General features: G+C 40.9%; 1 protein-coding gene across 2 annotated transcripts in view; it reads right to left on the reverse strand.

Moving 5' to 3' along the window:
* Window positions 1-1,866: 1,866 nt before the first annotated feature.
* Window positions 1,867-27,557, reverse strand: part of LOC133409254 (MICOS complex subunit mic25a-like) — a 68,675-nt gene continuing 42,984 nt past the window's right edge. The window contains exons 10-11 of one of the 2 annotated variants that reach the window (XM_061689039.1): window positions 15,133-15,209; window positions 1,867-2,132 (exon numbers count right to left, since the gene is read on the reverse strand). In XM_061689039.1, the coding sequence (XP_061545023.1) occupies window positions 15,177-15,209 (33 nt within the window). In that variant the 3' untranslated portion in view covers window positions 1,867-2,132; window positions 15,133-15,176. The remainder of the gene's footprint in view (window positions 2,133-15,132; window positions 15,210-27,557) is intronic. The other variant, XM_061689040.1, reaches the window with a different exon arrangement.

Raw genomic sequence — 27,557 nt, forward strand, 5'->3', positions numbered from 1 at the left:
ACTGGAAATTGTGAGCTGAGAAAAGTTGACTTTAATCATTATGGAAAACTACTTAACCACTTCCATGAAACTTTGTTTTTGGGTGGCATCCAGCAAGCAAGAACATATTAGATTTTGGTGATTGCACAAGAATGTAATTTACTTTTGCCATCACAGTCCACTTGCATTGAGGCCAAGTCGGGTACAAAGATCCAGCAGATGGAGCTGTACCTACAGCGCTGCAGTGGAACACTTTGGCCTTGTAACTTTTGTTCAGACAGAGATTATTCAACCTTGGCAGATGTGTCGGCTCTTCTGAGTGCTAATCCAGGCGATAACGGAGCTGCTATAAAGTATTAATTAAAAAAAAAAAAACGAGTCGAAAATGTTATTTACGTTATTTATGTACTGCAGAACCTACCATACTCCTTATTATTGAGGCTTTGCGACACACTTCTATACCTGGTCAGACCGGGTTCCAAGCATGTTGAGTCAATACCATACGGGTGATTTTAACCTTCGAATGGAAACGACGAAAATAGGCAAACATTAACCAAACCCTGCTGCAGATAGCGAAGAAACGCGAGGAATTGACGTCTAACCCCCATATATGTTTATAATTGGCGACGGTATATTAATAGTTTAAACCGCAGATTTAGCACAAACTATCTATATAATTTAATATAATTTCAGTCATATATAATATATATATGACTGATCATATAATATAATATAATTTCAGTCATTTAAAAACATTGCCGTTGAAAATAATTGGCTAACAGATGAGAAGTGCACACGTACATGTACACCCAGCAAAGACTCTCCATAACTTCCACTAAGAATGGAGGCCAAACGTTGCTCTTCTCCAACATACAGGAGAGATGTATCACTTCAACAATACTTCCTTGACACCAATTGCAGCTTTCTTATTAGCGAGGGCTTTGACGGCATCTTGTGGCATCATCAAGCATTTTTCAGCAAATAGCTGAAAACAGGTTCAGCAGGAAAAGAAAAAGAGAAAAGGTGACTTTGTGAATAGCGAACCACAAACAGGCAGGCATTTGCTGGATTGCATTTATAAAACCACACCCGGACAACCAAGAAATGTTATGTTTCAAACGACTTGAACCATGTTATTATTTTGTTCTGACCGGACAATCTGTAACATTTGCCAACCGTTACAGCAGGTTATTCATTACCAATGCTTGCAAATTATGTTGTAGCATTTAAAAAAAGTGTATGAAGACTGGCGCGCCTATTAAACAAACATACTCCTCCCTACCTTTACTCTATGATGTGATTGTGACGATTCATCACACAAAGTTGATATCCCTGCATGTGGACATCATTTCTACACACACACACGAACACACACTCTAGGTGAAAGGTTCATGAGTGTGACTATAGGGGGTGCTGTGGGTTGTACTTCTGTACACTGACCTCCGGGGTTATCTGGAAGGTTCCTCCACACCTTGCTGCTAGCGCAACCCAACGCGGTCACCATGGTAACAGCAGCGGGGACAATATGTGGCCTGTCTGCTGTTTTGCTCATGTGCATCCACACACGCACCTTCGCGTGACCACACAAATCCACAGAGGGTTACTATAGCGGAACGGCATGATAAACAACACACACACACGCACGGCACGCACGCACGCACACACATTAATACATGCTCACTTCACTATTCATCTGTCCTCCACTTCATTTATACCTCCTTTCCGTGGCTTCTCTCTCAATGAAATCACAAGCACAGCACACAATCAAGCCTGCGGGCCTTGTGAGAAGGCTGCACACGAGCCCATTTCCAGTCATTATTAGCATGCTGTGACGAGAGACAGCCATCGCACACGTTCACACACAACACAAAGACACACAACCTGCAGTCTCATCACCACCGGATCACCTGGATTTATTTCCGAGAAGGCAGGGGTGTGCTTGTGCAACTTGACAACAAATCAAGATAATATGAATTATTAATTCGTTATTGTTATAAATGAATTAATAATAATAAATAAATGGATGTATGAATGGCTAACGAAAGCACAGAGGGAGGAAAGAATTGAATAGATTTGACATGCTCCCTCTTCTTCACTTCTGTTCTTGATGCTTTCTTGCTTGGGGCTTCTCATCCATGATTGGTCAGTGAGCACTGCAAGACAGAGATGGAGGGACACAACAACAGAGAGGCTAGTTTTAAAACTTTACATGACTGCAGCATAAGGACTCATCAAGTCAAGGGCTAAATGTGGTTCTGTTAAGGAAGTACTACAACTGGGGTCATTCTAATAAAGTAGAAAAGAAAGCTTCCAGTATGCTTTTCAGATGCTGATCAAATCAACCAGAAACCCAGGAGCTTCTGGCTATCTTTACTTGTTTATTTGAAATGTTCGTCCATGGCTATACACTGATGTGACAGCCTACTCATGAAGAACAACAACTGCGGTACACAGTGCAGAGCGAGGCTGAAAATACCCCGTTGTGAATTGTACTTCAATTTAAACTTAAACTTTACTTTGTACAGTAAATGACAGTTGACAGCAGAAAGACATGAGCAGAAGAAATAATATCTTGAAAGAAATATTGTCTGGTCGTTTATCCATCCATTTTTCCATAGCGCCTTGTCCTCATTAGGGTCATGGGCGAACTGGAACCTATCCCAGCTGCCTTGGGGTACACTTTGGACTGGTCGCCAGCCAAACGCAGGGCACAATTGAAAGTCTGTCTGCACATTTTTTCCAGAATGCCCTGCAGATTTTCATGGTAATCACTAGGCGTTTTGGAACTGAGTTTTACAGTTTGTAAAGCAAAAATACATTATATTATAGTACTAAACAGTGGAAAGTCTAACGTTGAACGCCCCTAAAGTTGTACACTACAAATTCAAGCAAGGTTTTCAGATCAAATATGCCTATGATGTCACACTAAACTCGCGGTGGGGCTCCAGCAGCCAGCAAGACCTTACCAAACCTCCCGAGACATCGGTTCAGGGAGCTCGGTTGAAAAAGATCAGATTTTTTATTTTATTTTATAATTTTTAAAAATCATAAAGAAACAAAATTATCCTGAAGTATAAAGATATTGCCAAATGAAACAACAATAGTAATTTGAACTATCCAATGTAATGTTTCGGATTTGTTTGATGGCATGAAAAAAAAGATGAGAGGCAGAAAACCACGTCGATGTGTGATGGGGTTCCACTAAAAAGCTTGTTGTTTATTCAAGCTTCAACTAAAACCGGTGGTACCTGTGGCATCTATTTGTTCACACGTGAACGAAAACACCAAACGTTACGTAGCGGGTGAGTCAATTAACAAAAGAGGAAGTATATAAAACATTTCCCTCTATTTATTAGCAGTTCATCAAGCGACACCTTAGACAAAGGTGCTGCACGATGACATGGCTACGAGGTAACACACAGAAGGAGAACTACATTACCCAAACCACTGTTGCAATAACATTGGTGTCCACTGTTTGAAGTGGTTTAGCGCTCCAGTTTTATTACTACCATGTTGTACTGTGTAAAATGGATTCAATGACCTTCTAATATCTTTATTTTGTGACTGCACTAAGTGGAATTTCTTATATTTTATTGGTTATATTTTAGTTTGTTAATTTAAGACAGGATATTTAAAAGTTGTTTGGATTATTATTTTGTGCTTCACCGCATTGGTTCATTGTTTGAACCACTGCTACACTACATTAATAGCTCGGGGTATAACGATTTGATTTGTATCACGTTTCGTGGCTGCTGAAATGATTCAAGGACGATATTGGTTCGTTTCGAATGATACGTTTTCAGTGGCTTAAAATTAACCTTTTTTTTTTTTTAGCAACTTTTCAGCCAAAAGACTGACTGCTGAATAGCGCTCCCGCTGGGGCTCTCCTATCTCTGGGGTTTAGGTCACCGAGGTGGTTAAAAAGCTCCTCGGTGGCAAGGCCCCGGGGGTGGATGAGATTCGCCCGGAGTTCCTAAAGGCTCTAGATGTTGTGGGGCTGTCCTGGTTGACACGCCTCTGCAACATCGCGTGGACATCGGGGACAGTGCATCTGGATTGGCAGACTGGGGTTGGTGGTCCCCACTTTGGACCAGAGGGTGTGTACCAACTTCAGGGGGATCACACTCCTCAGCCTTCCTGGTAAGGTCTATTCAGGGTCCTCCTACGCTGGAGAGGAGGGTCCGTCGGAAAGTCGAATCTCAGATTCAGGAGGAGCAGCGTGTTTTTCCGTCCTGGCCGTGGAACAGTAGACCAGCTCTACACCCTTGGCAGGGTCCTCGAGGGTGAATGGGAGTTCACCCAACCAGTCTACATGTGTTTTGTGGACTTGGGGAAGGCGTTCGACCGTGTCCCTTGGGGAGTTCTGTGGGGGGTGCTTAGGGAGTACGGGGTACCGAACCCACTGATATGGGCTGTTCGGTCCCTGTATGACCAGTGTCAGAGTTTGGTCCGCATTGTCGGCAGTAAGTCGGACTCGTTTCCGGTGAGGGTTGGACTCCGCCAAGGGTGCCCTTTGTCACCGATTCTGTTCATAATTTTTATGGACAGAATTTCTAGGCGCAGCCGAAGCGTAGAGGGGGTCCGGTTTCCATACAGAGGCGTCTTGAAGCTGTCACTGTGTCATTTCACATTATTACAGACAACTTAATTTCCGAGCTTATTTGTTCTACTTTCTTTGTATGTATGGATTACTTGGGTTGTTCCCAACATCTGGTGAAATTTTCATGTCAATAGCACCTTTGGAAATATATTTAATAAAAAAAATAGTGACGTGTTAAATACTTATTTCAGCCCCTGTAAATACCTACATACTAGACAGTCCAGTTGAAGTTTCCTTCCTGTTGTTTCTTGGAAGAGAATCAGGTAAACATTTATTCTAAATATAACAAACATACAACTAAAGAAAAATGAATGACAAATACATTCACACTTTAACTGAATAAAGTGCAAACAACGTCTCTTCAGGTTGAATTAACAGTGGGTTTACCTGCTACTACTACTGTAGCTGTAAAAAATAAAGTGCAACCAACATCTCTGCAGGTTAAATGAGCCTCCCTTAGTGTTCCTTCTCTCAAATTCGATTTGATTTTGCCCATCGAATCCTCCCTTGGTATTCCCCACATCACCCCTTTATTTCACGCAGCCCTCATCTCAACCCGGCTCACACTCAACGCTTTGCAGCGTCTCACCTCCTTCATCCAGGATGCTGTCTCCTTTTGTGCCTCATCTATACTATAGATACATACATATTACTATTAAGTTCCGTCCCTCAACACCTTTGCAAGTACAATATCAAACTTTATTTTTTAAAATGGTAGTAGATTTAAATGGATTCATCGAAAAAAGTCCTTTGTCATCACTGAGCCGAAGAATAAATGTAAACACCATCACCAAAACCTCTTTTCCTTTTCCTACCGCAGCATTCCTATTTGTTATCTTTTGTTTTTTAGTACCAACGCAAATGGATTTTCTCTTTCCCCTCCAGTTCCTTCACTGTCATACCTTATATCCATACTATCACCGCTGTCATTTACTTCTAAATCTCCCTACTCCAACCCATTCACAGCACCACTGTGTTTATCCGCAAACTCCTCCGTAGATTTACTTGATTTTTTTCATAGTGTCGGCATAACCCAAATCTTTTTCTTAACGGTAATCCACGGAGCCTTTATCTCTTTTCGAGTTGACATTTTTGCCATTTGTCCTTCCGGCATGTGGCGATGACATCACAGACAGGCCAACCTAATTGAGTAACGCTTAACGTCTTTATTATTAAAAGTGCTAAACACACACAGACGTACACGCACATGCTCTATATAAACCCTATCATGCTTAAATCCAATGCGTTATTCCTTAGTATAGATGTAATCGATTGATTACCTTTAAAAACTAATTTATATCAATATATATACTTCCGGAAGGCCAACTTGTCGAGCACAGATCGATGTAGTTGGATCGTAGGAATATAAATCGCTATTGATGTAATGGATGAATTGTTACACCTACTTGTAGTCAAATAAAAATTTATCGCTTTGGTTGGGATACTTTTATTAAAATTTAAACAATTCAGAAAATCCAGACAATTTGAATGCACTCTCCCTTTTTCTTCTTAATGCATTGCCGAGGGATCTAATCAGGACTCTGTATCAGCAGATACTCATAATCAAGTGACTCGGACTCAATTGCACTAAAATGTGATCAGGCACAATGTATCCCGATTACATATGCTTTACTTTTTGTTTGGCTTGTTGTAATACTTATTCCAAAAGACAGATCAGCCTCAGCAACAGGTGTCAAAAGAGAGAAGTCATAAAATACACACTAGAAGTTACATGAAGCATTTACGTACGTTCACAATTGACTACAACTGAACCGTATTATCAACAGTTAAGCAAGTCAAGGCAGTATGTTGTTTTCTCCATTTTACAGTGGTTGACATCTTACTTATTTATAAAGGTTTTACGATGGTGGCAGTTTGACTCAGCAACAGAATATTTTCATTATTTGCTATGGCACAAAATGTGTACAACCCTAGATGCTCCATTGTAGCTGGGAAAAAGAGATACAGTATAACCATTAAGAATTATGCTAGTTGGTGCAGTGAAGGAGCTGATCAGAGCTGAGTCAGTCCCTGCAGGGTGCGACTAGACACTGCCTGTGTCAATACACATCCAAAGACACAATCACAGACGGAGACACAGGGTGACAAGGTTAGTGAAGCATTAGCTTGTGGCTGCTGGGGAGGCAAGTTGGCATGCAAACTACCTCGATGCTCTTCTGGCAAGCAGATATGCTGGCGGGCAGGTTAGTTGCTTACTTGCCAAGTACATCCGAGGGCATCGCAGCCTGTGCCGCTGACTTGTTGATGAGCGGCAAACGTGACAAGAGGACTTAAGCTTGACTTTTCTACTCACGTTCGGAAACATAAAAGGGGAACTGTGCCTGTTTGCAAACGTGCTAGCAAACACACTACTTGTGTGAAGGCAGTTCTATTTGAGGGTGTGTGCACGTTTGAGTCATGATGTGATGCTATTGTCACCCAAATACTCGACAATTTGATGGGACATTATGCTTCACGCATAGTCGTTCCATAATTTGAAACTGACCCAGAACACCTCCCACAGTACACACAGCTCAATATGATTCCTCTGGACCACATTTGGCCCTTCGCCATCCACACTTGGATAATTTTATGACAGGATAAGCTTTTTATGCTCGACATCTTGGGAAGCCAAATATTCTAGCTCAGGGTGTGCCGTAGTCTTAAGACTACACTGCTCTGCTATGTACTGTGCACACTAACACACTTGAACAAAACTGTAACTCTATAATAAAAAAAAAAAGTAGAGTTTAAACTGTTTAAAGGTCACAATAATTCAACTTAACATTCATTTTATACATGACTTGCAAAGAATGTTAAGGCACTACCTACGAAAGCGAGGCAATGGAACACACAGCTCTGTGTGGGGTTTTATAAAAGCACGCACTACAATTCAAGCCTTTGCAATAATCAAGGCCACAGTCCCCATGAAAAAATGCAGCAATTGTATGGAGGGTAGGAAGAGGCGACAGTGAGGCCAAAATAAGACAATTTACCTTGTTTCTTTACATGGGCTTCACATAAAGGTGACTATACTTTATAAAGGGAGGGTGACTATATTTGGGGTTCCAAAATATAATGGGGGACTTTAATGTCCTGAATGTAGTAGGAAGTATATGCTCAGATGTCTGTAATGTAGTGTGAGCCACAGGCTGAATAACGTGTGACACCATGTTTAATAAACGTGGACTTTCTCTGAAGTGTCTCTGTTATGTGGACCCACACACCGACACAAGCACCAAGCGAGGAGGAGACGCCACTGAAGAGCCTGCTGCCTGTCCGTCGGCTGAGACACACACCTGTCTATACAAGACCTTACAGCTCACAGTGCATGTCAGGGCAAATGAGAATCATGAGGTCAAACGAACTGCCTGAAGAGCTCAGAGACAGAATTGTGATAAGCCACAGATATGGCCAAGGTTACAAAAAAAGTTCTGCTGCACTTAAGGTTTTTAAGAGCACAGTGGCCTCCATAATCCTGAAATGGAAGACATGTTTCTGTCTAAAAAACGGTCTAATGTTTCTGATGCATGTCTGTAAAACAAAGTTTTCTTTTGAAAGTATAGAACATCTCTGACATCTGATGCATGTTAAGTATTGCATTGTAATTTCTGACTAGCTGTCCAACAGTCAACAAAAATGGGTCCGCAATCCACTTTAGGTGTATACTGTAAAGTATTGTTTATTCTCACAAAGGTCGACAAAATAAAAGCAAACATTTAAGCTTGAACAGTCACAGGGAATATTATTGTGGACAAAAGTTTATCATGTTGTGAAACTTGGAGGTTTGGGGTCCTAAACTTCACATTCAGAGCATTACGCAAATCACTACACAGTATTATATTTAATTGCAAGTGAATATCTTCACTGTTCCCCATATTTAGGATTAGAAAAGATTAGAACTAGAAAAGTTGAACATACAACTTCACTTTGACATCGCTCCGTGAGATGAAAAAGTTTGTTGATGCTAGATGTAAACAGAAAACCTTTTTCACCCCGCCCACACACAAAGTACACACCAAAGAGGCATTTCTTCACCCTGCTAGTTTCCATCCAATTACTGAGAATTGTTGAGTTGGTTGACTGGAAATCTAATTCAAACGGTAGTGATGTCAAAAAAACAGGATACACGCGAAGGCTATGTTCATACTTCCATAATCATCAGCTAATAGGCAACAGAGGCAGTCCAACCACAGCGTGAACACACATCAGTTAACATAAAGAAATACTGACGCACATGATTGGGGGGGGGGGGGGGGGGGGGGAACAAAAAAACAAAAAACACTTGCTCACTAGGCCCTCTCAGTGAAAAACAAAAATAATAGGCAACTAGAAAATCAATAACTGTCTTCTCTGCTCAGCGCAAACGGCACTCAGTTTACCTTTCCCTTGGGAGGCCAGGAGACAGTTGCCAGGCAAACACTGTAATCAGACATCATCGTGGGGCTATAGTTGTTTTTGTTTTGTTTATTTAAACAAAACACACACGCTAACACACACAAGGTCACAGATTAGGCCACCTAGTGAGTCAATTCGTTAGCCTTTGCACGCACAGGACCAACCGTTGTCCAATCTTGGTTTTTTGTTTGACTGACAGGATGGTTTTCCAGTCTGACTTAACCACTTTCACCCTTCATTCATTCAAATAGCTTGTTTTATGTACAAATACAATACAGGTACTTGCTGTCTATTTCAGAACGAACCTGGTAGTATTCAGTCGAGTGTACCTAAAGTGACGAGAGTTCATGACGGTGTACGAAATGAGCAAGGTTTAATGTGGTAAGCAGCCTCTTTAAACTGTTTGTTTTTTTCTTAGGCCAATATTTCTCCCTTAAATCATGTCATCAATCTTGAAAGCGCTAATTTGCCAGAGCTAATTACCTCATGGAGTTTTATTTTTTTCCACCAAAAAGTCAAATTTGAACCCATATGTAAGCTTGCTTGGGCAACTACTACATTAATGATAGTGGACATGGTAATCACTAATTCGATCTGCCAGTAAGAGGAAATGACCAACTTTACACGCTGAGTCACAATTCTCCAATAAAGTGTGTCGGGCATGAAATGAGTTTGCAGATGACACCACTGTCATCGGCCTCATCAAGGACGGTGACGAGTCTGCATATCGACAGGAAGTGGAGCGGCTGGAGCTGTGGTGTGGCCGACAAAACCTTGAGCTGAACACGCTCAAGACTGTAGAGATGATCGTGGACTTCAGGAGGCATCCTTCGCCACAGCTGCCCCTCACGCTGTCCAGCTGCCTTGTGTCAATTGTCGGGACCTTCAAGTTCCTGGGAATTACAGTCTCTCAGGACCTGAAGTAGGCGATCAACATCAACTCCGTCCTCAAAAAGGCCCAGCAGAGGATGTACTTCCTGCGACTTTTGAGGAAGCATGTCCTGCCACGGGAGCTGCTGAGGTCATCGAGTCAGTCCTGTGTTCTTCCATCACAGTCTGGTTTGGTGCTGCTACAAAAAAGGACAAACTCCGACTGCAACGGACAATCAAAACTCCTGAAAGGATTGTCGGTACCCCCCTACCCACCATTGAGGACTTGCACGCTGCCAGAACTAAGACAAGGGCGTGCAAAATCCTCTTGGACCGTCTGCACCCCGGTCACCAGCTCTTCCGGCTCCTTCCCTCAGGTAGGCGCTACCGATCAATGCAAACTAGAACTAGCAGACATTCCAACAGCTTCTTCCCTCTTCCAATCAACTTCTTAAACACCTAACTTACAATTCCATTGCAACATGCTGCCAATTTCTTTTGTCTGAGTTTGGGCCAATTATATATTACTCGTGCACTCACTGTAGTAGTCTCGCCACGCTGCACTATTTGCATATCTGTTGTTGACCAATACTGGCCACTCATGCCAGAGTAGCATCTGCCCCATTTGCACACTGACTGAGGAGTATCTGCAACATTTGCACAATCAGCATTGTCCCAGATTATAGCACTACTCGTCACTTTAAACTGCATACACTCCTTGAAGTCTCGGCGCCCTTTGCACAATGGTCATTGCACCGGACTATTGCAAGATTAGTCATTCGAACTGCTCTAAGTGCTGGAGGACTCTGCATCGTTTTGCACAATTGTCAAAAAACAAAAAAACAAACCTTGTACCAGCATTACCAGATAACTAGCAACCCTTTATTGCTCAGTGACTGTTTTTCTCTGTGTCTCAAAAGTGTTCTCTGTCTGTTGTCGTACTAGAGCGGCTCCAACTACCGGAGACAAATTCCTTGTGTGTTTTTTGGACATACTTAGAAAATAAAGATGATTCTGATGAAGAAAGACACACGACACCTCAAACATGGCAGGAGGGAATTGATCAGCTGATACATGGAAGTGGAGGGCAGCAGCAAATATGAGAGGTTTCGTTGGCTACAGTATACGATATAGATTTTTAGCCAATGTTGTGGAGGATGGGGGTGTGTGGAGGAGAAAACAGCTAATCTTGATGTGGTCTGTGCCTTCACAGGATGGTCGCCTTGGAGATGATGGATGACAGAGAGGTGGGATGGAATACAGAGAGATAGAGACAAATATCGGAGCTAGTGTAGTGTGCATGGATGCTTGTGTATATGTATTCACACATGCTTGCCTATGTCAAATTTCTACTTTCAAGTGTGTCACCATGCACAGTATGTAACAGGAAATTCAATAAATAACAGTCATCACTACGGTGGAAATGTTTCGTTAATTAGGACATACTTTGCCAAACCAACTTTTATTTGGGATGTAATATTGTCTCTGTGGTGCTTCTGTTTTCCTGGGTCAAACAGAAGTAGCTGTCAGAGGGGCCTTTTCCGGACACTCGTATGACAAAACCACAGTGTTTTTTTTTTTTGACACTTATACTAAGTCCATGTTAGAGAGTCACTCAACGGCGGTCTAAATAGCGGAAATATGGGACCTTTAAAGCTAGTTTCTCCTAATGTAATATAAGTACAGTATAAATCATAAGCCTGGTTTACATGGAGCCATTAGAATCGGGTTACAAGCCCAAACCAAATGAAAATGCTCCATATAAACACCTCAATCTGAATAAACAGAATCCAAATGGAATTTCATTCAGTTTCACAGGAGTGGAATATTCCTTTTGCCAAACGGATCAAAAGTAAATTTTTATCATGTAAGCAGTGAATCGGAATGGTGTCGGGCTGGACTCTGTCTGCGCATGCTCTATCTTGACGTAAATGCGCTGTGGCGTCCTCGTTTACGCACTTGAAAATATAGCTGCTTCAAAACAGAGCTGGTCTGAAACGGAGATGTTTTTAAGTACTGTTCCTTTCATAAAAATACAAAAACATTCGCAACTACTGTGCTAAATAGATGGCCTACCTCTATCTTACTACATTACGTGATGTTTACATTGATCTGCGCATGTCACAACATCAGTAAAACAGCTGTTCTGATTGAACGTAGTGGCCCTTGTAAATGGCAGATTGGAATAAATCACATCACAAGAAAACAGTTGACCACAGCTCTTCAATCGGAATGACAAAAAGTCTGCATGTATACACAAGCTCCAATCAGTGTGAGAGGTATTCCTTTATAACAACAGCTAATTTTTTCCCCAATTTTTAAACTGAAATACTATACTGTGTATAAGTGAGCCAGAAGGAGTCTATCCTTTCAACTCTGCATTTCCGTGCATCTGGTTCATTTCAGCGCACTGTGACAATGGGTGCTGACTTCTCTCAGAGTAGTTTTTCCGGGTGTTGCATAATAATGAATTTGACTGAGACAGGGTGTCGTAAATGTTTAAAGGCATGATGGAAGCTAAATGCTCGCTGTACCTGAAGTCCAACCAGGAAAGGATCAGCAACAACCGCAAAAAAAAAGAAGAAAAAAAAAAGAAACACACACAATCAACGCTGATGCAGGGTACACGCATATCAACAAATGGGTTGAATTTTAGCATTTTCCTGACTTTTATACAGTTGCTGGCTACCTCAAAATTAGAGAAAACAACTTTTTTGTAATTCAGAAACTTGTTTTTTTTGCCTCTTCCACTAACATTTCCAATTCCATCACTTTACATTTCATTTTACACTTTCAGTGCGCTCCCAAATGTTCAATGGTGAAAATCATCAGGGCTGCCAAAAGTTCAAAGCCCAATTTAAATGTGGCGGTCATCTGTTGCCAACAGCGCACGGAATTTGTCAAGAGTGAGTGAACACCCAATTTAGCACCCACAATTTGGGATCTTAGTAAAAGATCACAATCTTAGTAAATCACATGCAAGACGCCCAGCGAAAGTGCGCACGATCTGTTAGAGTAAACACGCAGTTTAGCGCTCAGTATTTTGGATCTTAGTAAATCAGGCTCATTTAAATGCAGCACATTTTCTTTATATAGATAAACAACTATTGATTGGAATTTCTATAACCATTCTAAGTAAAATCTCAAAGCAAGTCAAATGGTTCGTGAATGGTGTAATGTGGAATGCTGGCATTGAGAAACAAATTTTAGGATTATACAGAAAAGGTTTAAACATAATTATCTCCTGTGGCACTTTGGACATTTGATTACATGACCATTATGTGATAAACACTTTTGGTGTAATATTTTTAAAACAACAATTACGCAAAAAAATACAAGAGGTTTTTCTTCTCCCTTATATTCCATTTGATTTAAAATTGTAATCCAAAAAATAATTTTGCGTGAGATGTGTTATTGAGTTTGACTTGTTGTGTATGTTGCCTCAAGGGGAGAAAAGTATGATGTACCAGGAATTTACCAGTGCCCGCGACCCTAGTGAGGATTAGTGGTACGGAAAATGGATGGATGGATGAATTTACCAGTCAAAGATCTCTGTATTTTATTTGTCCGTTATTTACAATAAAGGCCATTTATTGCAATCTACTGCTTCTTTCTTGACAGAGCGCTCACAAAGTAATTGCATCATGGCAAACAATATTTTCTGCCATGATGTGGTTAAACACGTTTTTTTTTTGCTTACTTACATTCTACTATGTGCTATTCTAGCACTCAATGCTAAAACAAGCACTGTATTTCTCCGCTGAATATGGTGGCGAAAAACACAGTCCACTCAGAGTGACTATCTGTCCAGAATATTTCAAATTGTTATCACAATGTGTATGATTAGACTAGCCCACAACTACCAATTACTAGTGTGGCACACATATTTTACGAATCAGCTTTGCATCGCCATATATAGGATTATCATCGCTAAATTGCTAAGAATGCAGAACTGAAAAAGTTTTAGATCCTTTTTTAAGTAAATATGGCTTTAATATTACAACATTGTATTTAGTAGTATCTAAATGTTTTACAGTATATGTGTAGGCTTTTGATTGCCTTAGAGATAATCATACACAGTATTAATGTAGAAATTCACTTGGTCTAGTCACTTGTTGCAGCAATATATTCAGTAATCACTGTAAAACCAGAGTGGCACTTAATCGAGCTTCTCCGAGGTCAGCGCACACTCACACACCAGGGTGGACAAATGCTTCCTCCAGGAGACTGATGGGTTTAAGTGGGTTAAGTGTGTGGAATAAAAAGGCAAGTGTCTCTCAAATGCTGTGGGCCCCTGTGGATGATCTTAAAAAGGGGCGGAAATAGCTTTTGCATCCCACAAATGGTTGGCAGTAGAGCCTGAGTGTGTTGTGGAGGAGGGGGATGACGCTGTAAGTGGTGGTCTGAGAAACATTTGTTCTTCAATGTGACTTTGACAATGGAGGCGTTTGTTAGATGTTTACAGAGAATAGATGAGGATAGGACAAGCCTTTAAACTCATGGTCTTATACTGAAGCTTTGCATAAACATACAGTAACATTGGTGGAAAATGAACTCTGTTTAATATTTAACTGTACTTATATGAACAATGATGATTGTTACAAATCTGGTGTGGGTGTGCAGACAAATTAGCTACAAACTTCCCAGTAGAAACCTAAAATGCTATCGTGACATATTTTAGGTTAATGCGGCACAGTGAATGACTGGTTAGTACATTTGCATGTTCTTCCCCGTGCCTGTATGGGTTTTCTCCGGGTACTCCGGTTTCCTCCCGGAGCCCAAAAACATGCACGGTAGGTTAATTGAAGACTTTCAATTGTCCACAGGTATGAATGTGAGCGCGAACGGTTGTTTGTTTATATGTGCCCTGCGATTGGCTGGCAACCAGTTCAGGATGTACCCTGCCTCTGCAACTGCATTGTTGCAGTATCTGCAACATTTGCACAATCAACATTGTCCCAGATTATCGCACTACTCGCTTGAAGTCTCGGCGCCCTTTGCACAATGGTCATTGCACCGGACTATTGCAATATTAGTCTTTCGAACTGCTTTAAGTTCTAGAAGCATCTTGCATCTTTTTGCACAATTGTCCCCCCCCCAAAAAAAAACAGATAAAAAAAAAAAAAACGGCTTTACCAGATAACTAGCAACCCTTTATTGCTCAGTGACTGTTTTTTGTCAATGTCTTTATATCTCAAAAGTGTTCTCTCTCAATTGACTGTCTGTTGTCGTACGAGAGCGGCTCCAATTACCGGAGACAAATCCCTTGTGTTTTTTGGACATACCTGGCAAATAAAGATGATTCTGATTCTGATTCTCCTGCCTGCAGTCAGCATGGAAAGGCTCCAGCACGCCGGCGACCCTTGTGAGCATAAGCGGTGTGGAAAATTGATGGATGAATGGGCTTAAAAGTCTCTCATTGAAACATTTTCCTTTGCTAAATGTGCGGCAAAGTGAATGTTTATTTTGACATTGCATTTGTTAATTGGAATTAATAAACTCATGGCTGGCAAGGACTTTGTGCAGTAATCCATTTTTACAATTATGTATCGTATTACAAAAGAACACATTCACTCCCATTAATGCAGTGTCCCTGAACGCACTTCGTGCACTCACCAGCTGTGATGTAAACATGAATTGCAGCAATGGTTGTACTACGGGTGGGTAATATCATTTTTTTATTTTACGATAACGATAATTTGATGATATCCTATTTAAAAAAAAAAAAAACTAAACCGTAACTCTATACTTGCTTCCCAGGACATTTATCCAAGACATAATTATAATACTGTATGGGAATATTTAACAATGAATAACTTCAAGTTATGTCCAGGCTGGAGAATATGCCAAATCAGGTTTGCACTTTAGTATTTTATTTAAGGTTTTGTTTAAAAAAATGTAAATAAATGCCCCAAAATTAAGATGACATCAAAATGTAAACCTAATTATATATTTTAAACCAAATGGACAAGTTTGTCACTACAGCACACAATGACATACAACTTTGGCTAGAACACTGCAGAAATAAATGTAGTTGATGGCGTTCTTTATGTCTTGCCAAAGTTTACTTGTTTTTGTCATATGGTGTACGTGTTTGCTAAATGACTCAGCGAGGTTTTTTTGAGTGTGTTTTGTAGATTTTCACATCTCAGTAGCGGAAATCGTGTATGGACGGCTGGATGGATACTTCATTCATTCCGGGAGGGAAATTGGATGTACTAGCTTCATAAAGTTTTAAAACCTTTCCACATTACTAGGCGTTTCTTATGAAGAGAGAAATGGAAACAAGCGTCAGACTCACGGGCACACACGTAATTTTGAAACGATATGTGACGTCATGACCGTGGAATCTTTTTTTCTTTTTAATTCCCAGTGGCAAATTAGCGGCTGATATTGGTAATACAGTACAGGGTTCAAATAAATAAAGCAGTGGGTGATCGGTGATGGAATAGTGAAATACAGTACTTACTTACAAACAGCTGCGGCGGTATTAGGGCTATGCTAGTGTAGCGTATATTGGAGTTTTGATAAAATTGAATTTATTTAACAAATAAATTAACCAAAGCAGCGACGCCTGCGTTGCTGCTGGTTTAGCATGATTTGATGCTTAGCGTTATAAATCAAGCTATTTTGTCTCGTAAAGGGCACCATGTCACTTTTTATATGTATAAAGTTTAGGAGAAAGCTATGACAAACCTTTTATCAGTCTCATAATCTAAAGGTTGCTACATTTTATGAAATATGAGTTCTAGATGACAGAAGCTTACTTAAACTCAAAACACACAAAACGCAACCAAGAGTGGAATTTTATAGAATATTTTATTAAATCTACGAGGGATCTATAGGGAAATGCAAAGAGGCTAAACTACAGGAAGAAAATAACACTAATACTGGTGAAAGCAAGAAAAATAGGCATATCAAAAGGGAACTAGGACATTGTGTGCTGCTGGGCTAAAAATGTGAATGTGAGCATTTAATGCATTCAGTCAGAGCGAGAGGGAGCAAAGTTGGGATTTTGTGTGACATTAGTAATTTCCCTAAAATGATTAGGCACTGATCTTGTACATTTTGGCAACGACTGTCAACCAGTCACAGAAGATTCACATAAAAACAAAAAAAATAAAAAAATAAAAATGTACCAGCATTACCAAATAACTACCAACCCTTTATTGCTCAGTGACTGTTTTTTGTTGTCAATGTCTCTATGGCTCAAAACTATTCTCCGTCAATTGACTGTCTGTTGTTGTACTAGAACGGCTCCAATTACCGGAGACAAATTCCTTGTGTGTTTTTTGGACATACTTGGCCAATAAAGATGATTCTGATTTCCGGCAGTAAGTCGGACTCGTTCCTGGTGAGGGTTGGACTCCACCAAGGCTGCCCTATGTCACCAATTCTGTTCATAACTTTTATGGACATAATTTCAAGGCGCAGCCGAGGCGTAGATGGGGTCCGGTTTGGTGGCATCAGTATTGGATCTCTGCTTTTTGCAGATGATGTGGTTCTGTTGGCTTCGTCAAGCCGTGACCTTCAACTCTTACTGGAGCAGTTCGCAGCCGAATGTGAAGCAGCTGGTATGAGAATGAGCACCTCCAAATCTGAGACCGTGGTCCTCAGTCGTAAACGGGTGGCATGCCCTCTCCAGGTCGGGGATGAGATCCTGCCCCAAGTGGAGGAGTTCAAGTATCATGGGGTCTTGTTCACGAGTGAGGGAAGAATGGAACGGGAGATCGACAGGCGGATCGGTGCAGCGTCTGCAGTGATGCGGACTTTGTATCAATCCGTTGTGGTAAAGAAGGAGCTAAGCCGGAAGGTGAAGCTCTCGATTTACCGGTCGATGTACGTTCCTACCCTCACCTATGGTCACGAGCTGTGGGTCGAAAGAACAAGATCCCGGCTACAAGCGGCCGAATTGAGTTTCCTCCGCAGGGTGTCCGGGCTCTCCCTTAGAGATAGGGTGAGAAGCTCGGTCATCCGGGAGGATCTCAGAGTAGAGCCGCTGCTCCTCCACATCGAGAGGAGTAAGATGAGGTGGCTGGGGCATCTGATTCGGATGCCTCCCTGGTGAGGTGTTCCAGGCACGTCCCATCGGGAGGAGACCCCGGGGACGACCCAGGACACGCTGGAGAGACTACGTCCTTCGGCTGGCCTGGGAACGCCTCGGGATCCCCCCGGAAGAGCTGGATGAAGTGGTTGGGGAGAGGAAAGTCTGGGCGTCCCTGCTAAAGCTACTGCCCCTGCGACCCGACCTCGGATAAGCGGTAGAAAATGGATGGATGGATGGAAGATTTAAACACAGACCGTTCAAAAAAAAGTTTAAACAAAGTTACAATTCAGTTTTTATTTTTAATTTGGGATTGTTTCTTAGTCTGATCTCATTTTAGGTAAAATTAAAAACATTTTGTCTTACCTGTAGATGAACTCCATGCGCTTCTCTCTGAACAACAATCTGTTCCTTTTTACTTTTTACTTGCTGTAAAAAGTCCCCCTTTTCTTCTTTGACCTTCAAGAGTCTCTCCATCTAAATACATTTCTAGTAAAGAAAGTTTTCCTTCCTTCCTTGCCCGTCGCTAATAAAATATGAAAAAGAAGTACAGTAGACCCCTGCTTCGCGAGGGATAGGGGGCCGGGCCTGACCGTGAATAGCGAAAGCCATGAATAGTAGACGCTCATTATAATTAAAAAACGTTTCAATGTAACACCACCCGAAAAAAAAATGGCAATAAGCTTGTCCACCTATCCATCCATTTTCGACACCCTTTATCCTCATAGGGTCGCAGGTATACTGGAGCATATCCCAGCTCTGATCAGGTAAAAAAATAAACAAAATAAACAAATAAATTAATAAAATAAAATGCAAACAAATACATTAATAAAATAAAATGTCATGATCTGTGCCTTGCAGTTCCTCTGCGGAGCATGGGTGGCGCTTTGTGCCTCTTTTCCCCCCTCTCTCTCCAGCACTAATCACCTCTTCGCCCGCACAGCTGGTTCCAATCAGCACGCATCACAGCCTGCACTTAAGCCGGCCAGATCCAGTGTTCCAGCGCCAGAGTATTCACGCACTCACGCTCCTGGCTCCAGCATGCTCCTACCACCATCACCATCACTATCACCATCACCATCACTATCACCATCATGCCTTGGAAATCCAGACCTCACGCTATCCCCAGATAAACCATTACCAACCGCTTTGTCTCTGTCTGGGTCCAGTCCAATACCGTTTGGTTACAAACTGTGACATGCGAATGCTCAACCCCAAATATGCCAGGGTCCAACATAGACCTAAAATGATACCTTGTGGTACACCCTTAGCAAGCAACACAGTTGGTGGCAACATTTTCACTGCTGGCTGACTTTCCCTTATATCAATGGAAATGTTTCCTTATGATGTCAAAATGACAAATATCTGAGCACAAAACAAACATATAGACTGTACTCTTCCAGTGGGCGTGAAAATACAGTATGTATATAAGGTGTGCAAGAGTTAAAATGCTCACAACCTACTGATAACTAAGTCTTTAGTGAGCTGACATTCAACCCGCATCATTAAGCACACCACACACAGACCTAAGGTCCATATCCATGACAATGACCCAACCTGGGACTGACACTGACAGGGGCGGCATGGATGGGGGGTGATAGCAGAGATTAGGTCCAAGGCCCTACACATGTGTGTGTGTGTGTGTGTGTGTGTGCGTGTGTGTGTGTGTGTGCGTGTGCGTGTGTGTATCAATCATAAAACATAAAAGGATTTTTGAATGACTATAATAAAAGCTGGGCTGCTGTAGATAGTGAATTGGGCGAACTTCAAGAAATAAAGTGAGATAAACTCCTGTGATGCTCAGATCAGACACTGGCATAAAATAGGAGATAGCAGAATGCTGGTTCTATTGGCAGATTCTTTGACAAATGTAGTGATTGATTGACAGAAAATGACTGATCCATAATATATAATGTACACAGCCTACATTAACAAACTTTTAGAAAAAACAGACATAGCTGGGCAGAACGTGCATACAGAGAACAGTGGTGCATTGAAGTTCGGATGCCCCACAGGTTTTTCAATTCGGAATACAAAATTTTCATGAAAAATATGTCACAAAGTTTAAACAATTTCAGGAGTTTGAAACGGCATCACACGTGTCATCCTGTCACTCAAGCCATCTACGCACCAGACCTCATTTCATCCAGCATCAATTGTTGTTTAACTGCATGTGTGCTTTGCCTTTTGCTTTGGCTTACTGTGATAGAAGAAGAAGAAGAATCACCTTTCTTGTCATGAACATGAATGCGTGCACACGACATTTGTTCTCTGCATTTTACCCATCACAGTGAACACACACACTTGTTAGTGGCACACACTAGAGCAGGGGGCAGCTGAAGCGTCCGGGGAGTTGTTCTGGGTATCAGTATCTTGCTGAAGGACACCACAGCCGTGAGTCAGGGGGATGTTGGCAGATGGTCCGGTCTTGAACCTAAGTCCCCCACGGTGGCACGTGGCTGCCCGATAAAAAGTTTCAGTGATAGTTGGAGATGATAGTCAGTAATGTAAAAGGGGTACAGTACCCATGTTGATTACTGAGCAGAAATGTTGGTTTTGTTATGTAATGTTTAGTGCTGTTACCGGTTTTATCTTGCTACGTTTCCACTTCGAGTTTTTGATCTACTGCCATTGGCTTGATTGAAAAGTCATAATATTGAGCAACTTCTTGGTGAACGAAGGACTTTGATGTGAATCTTCTGTGACTGGTTTCTATCTCTTTGTACCGTTAGACAAGAACTAAGTGAAGCTTTAGACTGCATTGTTACCTTGTTAGAGCCACTAATCAGCTAGCTGCCAACAGGTAAGCTGCAATATGCTTGTTTCTTGTGACCAAAAGATAAGAGTTCTAAATTACATTAGTGTTTAATTTCATTTTAAACTGTACTACTGTGCTAATGTGAGAGCAAAAATGAGACAACACGTTCATTACCTCCCTTCGGTCGTCTTTTAAAGTTATAGTGTCTTTTATCATTTTTGACGGATTAATATTTGACTTCTTTACCTGTATGTAAATTAATCATGTTAAAATCTTACTTAACATAACAGAGCTTTCAGTTCTTCATACCGAAAACATCAAGACAACTACTCCCACTTTTAGCTTCAGATAATAATTTCGTCATATATTTTAATTTCCCTTTTCATAACGAGTGAAGTGGCAAGAAACCTGTCTGCTTTTAGAAAATCCTTCAAAGCATACGCAAGAACAATGCCTTTAAACTGTCAAGAGGCTTTAGCAAAGCTATGAGCTTTTGTGTCGACTTAACATTCAAATCACAGCTGAGAAAAAAAAGTACCAGTTATTTACAGGTATGGTGTATATTATATAATCATTTAAATAATATCCCAACTACGGACCCTTTCCCAAAAAAAATTATATCTTGGAAAAGTTTATTTATTTACAAAATTATATTCAAAAAGATAAACTTTCATAGACGATCAATTCAGGGCTTACAATTTAAACAATTTCAATAATTTACTTATTTTTACAAAATTTGGGCTTCCAGCTCATAAAACCCACAAAATCAGGAATTGAAAAACATTTTAATACTGTGAAGAAATCAACCTAAATTTTGCAGGCCATAAATGTTTTAAACTGAGTGTCATACACTAATCATCTACTAAACTCAAAGCACCTGCACAGGTTTCCCCAGGTGTCAATAAATTGTTTCAGTTTGGTTCAATTGTCTCAGATGGGTTCAATATGGGGAAAACTGCAGACTTGACAACTGGCCAGAAGACCATCACTGATACCCTCCATAGGATGGGTAAGCCACAAAAGTTCATAGCTAAGGAGGCTGGCTGTTCACAGTGTGCTGTGTCCAAGCATATCAATGGAAAGTTTAGTGAAAGGACAAAATGTGGCAGGAGAAAATGCACCAGCAAAAGAGATAATTGTGGATTTCAGCAGATTATCAAACAGAGAAGATTTAAGAATCTAGCATAGATCAGAAAGAGTGGAATGAGGTGGGAGTCATAGTTTCAAAAACCACCAAGACACATCCGGGACGGGAGATGGGCTACAACGGTCGTGTGCCTTGGGTCAAGCCACTTCCGAGCCTGAGCCAAAGTAGGAAGCGTCTCAACTGGGCCAAGGAGAAGAAGGACGGAACTGTTGGCAAGTGGTCCAAGGTCCTCTTTTCCAATGAAAGTAAAGTGTGCCTTTCATTTGGGAATCGAGGTCCAAGGGTTTGGAGGAAGATGGGTGAAGAACAGAACCCAGGCTGCTTGAGGTCCAGTGTGAAATATCCACAGTCAGTCATGATTTGGGGTGCAATGTTCAGAGCAGGTGTTGGTAAACTCTGCTTTCTTTAAATCCAAGGTCACCACAACAGTCTACCAGAATGTTTTACAGGACTTAATGATTCCTTCTGCTGATGATCTGTATGGAGATGCAGATTTCATCTTCCAGCAGGACCTGGCCCCTGCCCATACCGCCAGAGGCACAAAAACCTGGTTTGATGCCCATGCTATCACAGTGCTTGACTAGCCAGCCAATTCGCTGGATCTAAACCCCATTGAGAATCTATGGGGTATTATCAAGAGGAAAATGAGGGGCACCAGACCCAAAAACAAAGAAGAACTGACTGTAAGCATCAAGGAAATCAGGGCTTCCATAACTCCCAGCCAATGCCACAGGCTGATTGCCTCAATGCCACGGTGCATCGAGCTAGTGATAAAAGCAAAGGCATTCCCAACCAAGTATTGAAGATTATCGTTTTAAAAGTAACATATTTTCATTGATTTAATGTGACCCTAATTTCTTTCTTTTTTTTATTCTACAAAAAAATTGAAGTAAATGGTGATTTCTTCACAGTATTGAAATGTTTGGAATTACTGATTTCATGGGTTTTATGAGCTGGAAGCCAAAATTATGTAAAAATAAGCAAATAAACACTTGAAATTGTTTAAATTGTGGGCCCTGAATATATAATCTATGAAAGTTTAATTTTTTTTAATGGAATTATGGAAATAAACCTTTCCATGATATAATTTTTTTTTTGGAAAGGGTCTGTATTATCTTTGCAGTCTGTCAATTTAGTGTCACAGAATTAAAAAAAATACATAAAAAAATACTGGATTTCCACAAAGGTAATAATAACCCTGCCGTTGAGTTGTGATAACAGAATCATGAAGCTAATTTGTCCCCAGACAGCAAAGCACTATTCAGTACTATTAACTAAACAGTCAAAGCAAATAATAAGTTCAATTAATAAAATATTTTATTAACTATTTTGTCCCTTAAGGGGCAATTCAACTCCCACTCCAATGTATACTTGTGTTCCACACCACAAATATAGTAGAACCAGATCTCACACATGCAGGCATGCAAGGAGATATTCAGAGTAAAAGAGTGCAAAGTGTGCTGCAACACTTGAGCTGAGGTCGTGGGGACGATGTTGTGCTCAAGGGCACCTCGACAGTCAAGCATCCCTCCAACAACTCATTGCCATTTTTACATTTTAGTCCTGAACATTGAACTGAACACATATCCTTTGACTCCAAAGACCGTGTCCTTGGAGACTGAGCAACTTCGATTTACTGAAATCTATCTATATCTATAATAGACAATTCAAATACAGTATATAAATAAGAGGCAACAGCCTTAGTATAAAGACAACTTTATTAACGGCACAGAGTGCTTATACTTCACAATGGAGTCCGACGGTCTGAACCTCTTCATCACATACAGTTGAGCTTTAGTGCTCTTTCTTGACCCCACCTGCAGCAATATTGAAAATTTTATAAGTTTGTAAATCTTGTTAAAGTTTCATGCAGCTTGCGCAGTAAAATTTATAATTAGAGAGGCAGATCTGAGAGCTTTGTGCATGTCCAGAAAGGTCTTGGGACTACTTGGGCGGGGTGGGGGTTGTTGCACCTGTCATGTTAACCAAACCTTGGAAAGACCTGACAGAGCTCCATGACTAGCGGTGCAAATCAGAACTAATGCACTAGCTAATGTGACAAAGTGTGCATTGACAGGCAGTGGAAGAGGTCTTAATAAGGCTAGATGGATGTGTGGAGGATGGGAAGTGGAAGAGAAAATATATCAACAGTGACAGCAGCACGAATATTCAATGGTATGGAGAATGGACATGAGAAAAAGAGAGAGGGAGTAGTCACGTTGCAAGGTCATAATTTAACAAATACCTGGAATGGCGAGAATTTTACATTTACTCAGTTATATCCGAAATCTAGCAACATTTAGGTGCCTTTTTAAGTTTGAGCCTAGGATAGAGCACTCTTAAGAAGTTTAAAGGTCAACTTGAAAATCCAACTGTTCAAAAGATTAGTGTGAGTCAGTCTTGAAAAGAGCGATATCATCTCACAGATTATCCTCATATAGAAAGGTTGAAAAGTTGGCAAGGATAAAATGCTTCCGATTCCGACCTTCCAGCCTTTGAAACTTTATGGATACTTAAATGATTTACCACCCTTGTCATGTGTATATAATAATACCATGAAGGATAAATACGGGGGGAAAAAAGTCAAACCTCTTACAACATGTCCCGATACACATTGATTACATGGATGCTGCCTCTTGTTAGGCTTCAGAACTAATTAGGCTTGAAGGGAGTGAGTGCTTAAAATACTCAGTTTGATACAGGACACGATAATTTGCAATTCCATTGTCCAAGTTGTGTAAGGTAAGGTCAAAAATGCATGAGCATTTATTGACAATGCATATAGTTGGGGGTTCCTGTTCTCGTTAATTTAAACACAAATATGCACTAATCTGTACTTTTAGTAGACCACAAATTGGAATTACGTTGCGTGGAACAGAATTTAGGCAGGCTGGTCGATCTCCTGAATGTCTGGCCGGTATGGTCCGCATGGGGAACAGGTGGATTTGGCGGGAAAGGAGGAAGAATAAAAAGAAGAGCAGGGAAAAAAAGGTTCCCAGGCAGGGCGGCCGGAGCCCGTATGTTGCTGTTCGCAAGAGGTTCGGAGCGGACGCACGCTGTCCGCTTCCTTCCCAACTGAGTTTTCCCAGGCACCCAAAAGGGTAGCTTGGGATCGTGCTGGCAGAATGCCCTGCGGCGGGGAAGGGTCTGATCTATCGTCACCACCTCGTTGGTGAGACTCTTCAGGCTGGCTGGGGGTGAAAGTTATGTTAATTAACTTAGCGTCAGAGTGAGAAACTAGATGTCCGTGTCTCAGCTTTGATGAGTTATTTCGGACTGGCTGGTAATTCATTTAGCGCCCGTGTGCAATAAACCAGGCATTCTTGTGGCCGTCTGTCTCGGCGGGGGAGTGGAGACAGCAATGCAGTTCAGTCCCCACGGGGTTGGGGGTCATGGTGCCATCGGGCGAGAGCATGTCCGTTACATATTTATTTTTAAGGGTGATCCCAGCAGGGTCTTATGCTGCCGATTCTGATACCAATCATCGATTAGTGAGATCTGCCGACAACTGCCGATACCATTCATATGGATTAGCGAGCTACAAATTTTTCCAATTATTACTGGTGATCCGACTGTTTGTTAGGGTTTGCTTTAAGGGTGTTGCGTGCCTGAATATTCTGAAGGGGCTGGGTGATTATGGGAAAAAATAATCACGACTATTTGTATTGATACTGAAATCACGATTATTAAACATGATTATTCATTTATTTTAAAACTAGATCTTTAACTTAAAAAAACAGTTAAACACTCAGACAAAAATAAATAGTCATGGCTAAAAACGTGCCAATGTTTTTAGCCATGACTGTTTTGTCTATTATATTTGTCCCCCCCAAAAAATCCTCTCATTATTCTGGCATTCAACAAATATAAATATTTTTTGAAAACCTAGTTGACCTAAAACAGGACAAGTTTAGTTTGATTTTATGTCACATTCACAGAATAATAAAAAAAAGTGTGTCTTTTTGTACAGTCATTGACTGTTTCTGCTGTTCCTGCTGTGTGCACCTTGGCCTCTTGGGGCAGTGTGGTGGAATGCATGCATGGAGCTACTCATTTTCTGTAAGATAAAGAAATAAATTAATTAATAAAAAAAAAAAAGAAGAAGAAAGTCACGTTCTAATTTAAATAAACTCGTTTTTCACAGATTAGGACGAATATATGCCCGTTAGTATTGTTGTATTATCTGTCCGTGTGTGTTACTACGGCGTTTGTGTGTGACTATTCAATATTTGAAGGTAAATCTCTCCCCTGATCAAATGCTAACATTAGCTAATCCGTAAAAGGGTTTTCCATTGACTGACTATCTAAAACAATGTGTCTTGTACTTTCATATAAAATTAGGGTAGTTATTCTAGTTGTGCGTTTAGTTTTACAGTAACCTCCTACTGGTGTGTCAATAAATAGCTTAAACTTCCACGCTCAAATTTGGATATATTGCCCTGCCCCGCAGTACCCTACACACATTCTCTGGAGGCTGCAAAGTACGAGCCGCGGGTGATTGGTTGTTGTGATCAGCAATGAAAGCCATTGAGAGTCAAGCGCCGTGTTTTCCATGGAAATCATGAACGGCCACTGATCATGATCATCGATTGGAGCACCACTATTTATTTTTTCTTCCCAGGGTCTTATATAGTTTTTGGCACACTTTCATTGTAGAACCGGTTGCAGTTGTCCACTACGGTTCAATTGTGTAGGTTGGATCTAGACATTGCTGTTAGATTGGTCGACGGGAATTGTCAAATCCATCTTGACAATAGAATACAAGAGTGGGATGGAAATAGCAAATAATATTTTAAAAGAAACCTAGGATTAAGTGTATCGCTTGTTTGAGGATAATTTGTTACATCACTATTTTAATTCATTGACATGTAGAAAAGGGTTTGAAAGGGAAAGAACACGAAATGCTGTACACTGTGTAAACTCAAAAGAACTGTATTGCTTGGTGGAAATGTAGCTGAAGACAACTGCTTCCCTTTTTCAAGTCTCAGTCTGAATGAACCCCACCACATCTCCCCCCAAAATAGCTATATTTATAAACGTACAGAGAGAACTTCTTCAAAAAGAACACCATCCGAGTAGCAAAAGGATTCTTTGAAGTACTTTGAAAAGACATTGCTTTTATTGGGAGTGTTTGCAGTGATTTTGCAGGCAATTCACACAGCCAAATTCCCCGACTATTGTTTATTTTCTTTCATCCACTCCATATTAGTGGGTTTTGTCATTGTTATTGTTTGCTTGATGGAAAAATTGGGTAAAAATAAGCACTTTGTAGATAAACTATGGCTATGACAAATAATAGTGAAAGCATCTCTCGAGGTTTGAATGGACAAATTGATTTCAATAGACTAATAAGGGTGTAATCTTTCTATCAGAAAAGTCCAAACACAATGGGCGGCAGGAGATTTAAAAGCCATCAAATGAGCAATTCCCCTTGAAACCAACCAGAGATAAAGACTCTTAGACATCAACCGATTTGCTGCAAAGATTGAAAGGATTTCATTTTGTTTTGATATCACGGCCACGGTTTCCTCTCTGGTCTGACTGGTTTGGTCTCACCTGCTTTCCTTCTGTCTGGTTTAACAATCAGATTGAAAGTAAAATCCAGCTACGCTTGCCAAATGTGTGGCAAAAAGAGACGATGACGGAAAATGCCAAAACCAAATTCAGAAGAATTTCAACAGCAAAATCAAACTCTTCTGAGGTTATACAATTTTAAATACAACCATCATTTTGGAGTTCAACCCCCCCACATCCCTACCCA

Source organism: Phycodurus eques, chromosome 10 (assembly GCF_024500275.1).
Source record: "Phycodurus eques isolate BA_2022a chromosome 10, UOR_Pequ_1.1, whole genome shotgun sequence".
Classification (NCBI taxonomy): domain Eukaryota; kingdom Metazoa; phylum Chordata; class Actinopteri; order Syngnathiformes; family Syngnathidae; genus Phycodurus; species Phycodurus eques.